Source organism: Silene latifolia, chromosome 4 (genome assembly GCF_048544455.1).
Source record: "Silene latifolia isolate original U9 population chromosome 4, ASM4854445v1, whole genome shotgun sequence".
Lineage (NCBI taxonomy): Eukaryota > Viridiplantae > Streptophyta > Magnoliopsida > Caryophyllales > Caryophyllaceae > Silene > Silene latifolia.
Window position 1 is genome coordinate 18,873,678 of NC_133529.1, and position 3,571 is coordinate 18,877,248.

At 32.1% G+C, this 3,571-nt stretch overlaps 1 protein-coding gene across 1 annotated transcript; it reads right to left on the reverse strand.

The window, feature by feature from the left end:
- Window positions 1-563: 563 nt before the first annotated feature.
- LOC141653167 (NAC domain-containing protein 100-like) lies at window positions 564-3,116 on the reverse strand. Its single transcript, XM_074460844.1, has 3 exons — window positions 2,520-3,116; window positions 1,843-2,120; window positions 564-1,435 (listed from the first exon to the last, which is right to left on the reverse strand). The coding sequence occupies exons 1-3, from the start codon at window positions 2,710-2,712 to the stop codon at window positions 833-835; spliced, it is 1,074 nt and encodes a 357-aa protein (XP_074316945.1). The 5' UTR covers window positions 2,713-3,116; the 3' UTR covers window positions 564-832.
- Between the last annotated feature and the right edge of the window lie 455 nt (window positions 3,117-3,571).

The window sequence follows — 3,571 nt, forward strand, 5'->3', positions numbered from 1 at the left end:
AGGGGAATATAGACAAAAGAGCAATTCATGAAGATGGTCCTTTCACCAAACTTTATCCTATAATGGTTGTAGATTCATGCATTCTTTTGTAACACTTAGATAAGACTCTTTAGATTGTAACAACACATTAATCTTTTGCACTCTACTATCTTAGAGCATTATTAGGCTCAAATCATTCCACATCTTAACCTAAATAATGTGTTCATGACTTCATCTCGTCGGTACTCTGACTTGGATACGAGTGTCAAGCACAATAGGGGCTAGACAGATGGATATCGAATAGGTATTTTGTCAACAAGCTTTATGCTTTTGATTTAAGATGTATTGTCGTATTAACTTCTGAAAAGTTTAAACACATGACGACATACAACCAAAGTAACGTGTTAAATTTGATAATTTGGTAACATAACGATAAAACTAAATTCACTAGGTTATTAGTATGAAAATAGTCAACACATTCAATTCGATCCAGTCCAACATAATATAATCTAATCGCTAATCCGAAATCATATTTAACCGAAAAAAAAGGAAGAGAATGAAAGACTATGTCAATCAAAGAAAAAGCAAGATCAACAAATAATTGATATATATTGAATCCTATTATTATACTACAGAAAAATACAATTCAATCACTATCCCAATCTTCCAATTGCATAATTCTATACATTAAATTAAGACTATAACAACTTCATTAATATTAATATAAGTGGAAATATAAAATTCTTCTTTTTCTTTTTTTTTTTTCCTTTTTTCCTCCTAATTTACTATGGTCTCCCCTGCTCCTCAACCTACTGAAACATCTACACCCATACATACATTTCTTCAAATTTCATCAATAATTCCATAAATTCTCCAAATCAACGGGCCCACCGGAACTAGACGGGAAATCGACAGGTCTCCGACTCATGTCGTAATTTGAAACGACAGACGATATTTCAGCATTCATATCACTGCTCAAACCAGTATCCTGTGATGCACTATAATTACCCACTTCAGTTTTCATCTCTTTTCCATGATGATTACCAAGAATTGACCTTAAAATAATATCTTCAGACATTAAATAATTAGGGTTTGTAGGAGATTGAAAGTAAGAATTACCACTTTCTATTTTAGGAAAGTAATTGTTGTTAGAATTCAAAGGAATTGAATTGAATGGATTTGTGATAAACCCATCATAAATTAGTTGATCATTGTTGTTGTAATTGCTTGTTTGAGGATAATTATTGGAAATGTTCATGGGATTGGAGAAGCAGGGCACGTTTGATACACCATTGTTGTTAGAAGTAGTATTGTATGGTGAGCTTTCCATTAATGGTGGTAAATTCCCGGAAGGATTATACTCGGTTTCGTATGTTTCCGGTCTCGTTAATCCCGGGAATGGGAGTTTCTTTCCTGCATCATTCTTTTGGAATACCCTGCATATTGTCCATTCATTCTGCAAGTAATAAAATTTACCTTTCATATTAGTATTAGAATTTTACAAAAGAAAAAAAAAACAGGGGAAATTCAGGGGAATTGATCAATTCAATAGAAATTTCTTTTTCTTTACTATTTGACTTGATTTTACATTTCGGATGAATTAGAAAAGTCGACTAAATTAAATACCGGAAATGAAACTTCACACGAATTCTACTTATGGACTAGATACGCAATTTCATCAATTCTCAAAGGAATTGTAATTTCATATGAACTGGATCAACAAAACAACACGTTATACCAACTTAAGTAATTCCCGCGAATAAAAATTCATATACTCCGTACTTATTATTCATGGACTAGTGGACAACCAAACGACTTCTAATTAAAAAAGGAATAAAGGGATGAAGGAATGATTGAGCTTACTTTGGCATGAGAAGGGAGATTTTGGAGTGAAGCTTTACCCTCGAGGCGATATTCATGCATAACCCAATTGGATTTTTCGCCTTTCGGAGCTCGACCTTTGTAGAACACCAATGTTTTCTTCATACCAACAAGAGATTTCTCCCTAAAAATGTCCTTATCTTTCCCTGTGGCTTTCCAATACCCGGCCTCAGTTGCCCTATTTGTTCTTAGCCCGGTCGGGTATTTTCTGTCTCTTACACAAAAGAAGTACCATTCCTTTTCCCCCATTTTTGCCTGCCCTATATCATCAACCAAACACACTATTCCATTAGCAAAACTAATTTCAATTTAGCCCCTACAATAACAACAAACTAAAGCCGGGTTTTGAGACTGTTTCTGAACGACCCATAATAACAATATTAAATAAAAACAAGAAAAATTAAAACTTTTGAAATATTTCTTGGCCTCATTTGCTATAGGAAAGTAGCCAACCAATTTATGAAGAAACAAACAATTATTTTGAATTTATTTCATTCATCTATAACAGAAGGGTAGCTATCGAAAAAAATAATAAATTTAAGAATTTGCTATAGGAAAGTAGCCAAGCAATTCAGAAAAAAAAAGGAAAAAAAAAACAATTTTTTCGAATTTATTTAATTAAATCTATAACAGGTGGGTAGCTATGGAGAAAATCTTACTTGGTAATTCCCACGGCTCGCACTTGTTCAAATCAACATCTCCAATAGCTCTAGCAGAGAAGTTACTATCAAGAACCTTAGGGTAAAGATAACTAGTAATCAACTCCTCGTCAGTCGGGTGAAATCGAAATCCCGGAGGCAAATCCATAGCTTCTTCAAGATGATCACCTACAACAACTTCCATGTTTTCCATATAACTTCTCTTACACAAACTTACTAAATACTTATAAAACTTGTGAAATTACTTCTTGTCTGAACTTGAACACCTCTTTTTCAGTAACAAGTACTCCTACAATTTCCAATAGACAGCTATAACTCTCTAGGGAAAAAAATTCAACACCAAATTTAATGAAGAATGCTTAGAAATAATGAATTATTACAACTGGGATTTATGATTTGATAAAGTCAATGTTTTGTGTATAAATAATTTTGAACAAAGTTTTAGGTGAGGAAAGTATGAAATGAAATAATTTAGGATGAATTTGTTAGCAATTATAGTTGATTTCTAGAGCCTAGAGAAGAAGATTTAGAAGAGTAAGATGTTTTTTTTTTTGTGTTTTTGTTTAAGGCCGGATTAAGAGATGGAAATGGTTGTATAAAATTTTTGCATAATTGGTAGCATACGTCCATAAATACTGGTGGCCTAGGAAGAAAGAGACGTGGGACGTAAGGAAACATTGCCATTTGCAATCACATTTTTAACCCATCCTCCCTAAGCACATTTTGTTTGTATTATCGCGTGTTACTGAATTTAGTCCGTAACTTAGTTTCAGATCATTTTAATTCAGTATTATAAATTTGTTTCACTTTAGTTTAATTTTACATTTTATTTCAGTTTAGTTCGGAAAAATTCAGTAAATCCACATTTTCATATTTAATAATTTTATATGCGTGTTTTAATACTTTATAAATTATCCTTCAACTCGATATTTATTTTGTTATTAAAATATTAAAACTTAAAAGTAATCAACTATTGGAATTAAGAGGTTGAATTCATTTGAATTAAAATGATGACTCTACCTTAAGCATACAAAATAAATAGAGAGCCAACC

Excerpts from the sequence above, each read along its gene's own strand:
- LOC141653167 (XM_074460844.1), bottom strand. The coding sequence starts at position 2,712 with ATGGAAAACATGGAAGTTGTTGTAGGTGATCATCTTGAAGAAGCTATG. Across the intron at positions 2,121-2,519 it reads CGAGCCGTGGGAATTACCAA|GGCAGGCAAAAATGGGGGAA; the intron begins GTAAGATTTTCT and ends TTGATGATATAG. Across the intron at positions 1,436-1,842 it reads ATCTCCCTTCTCATGCCAAA|AATGAATGGACAATATGCAG; the intron begins GTAAGCTCAATC and ends TATTACTTGCAG.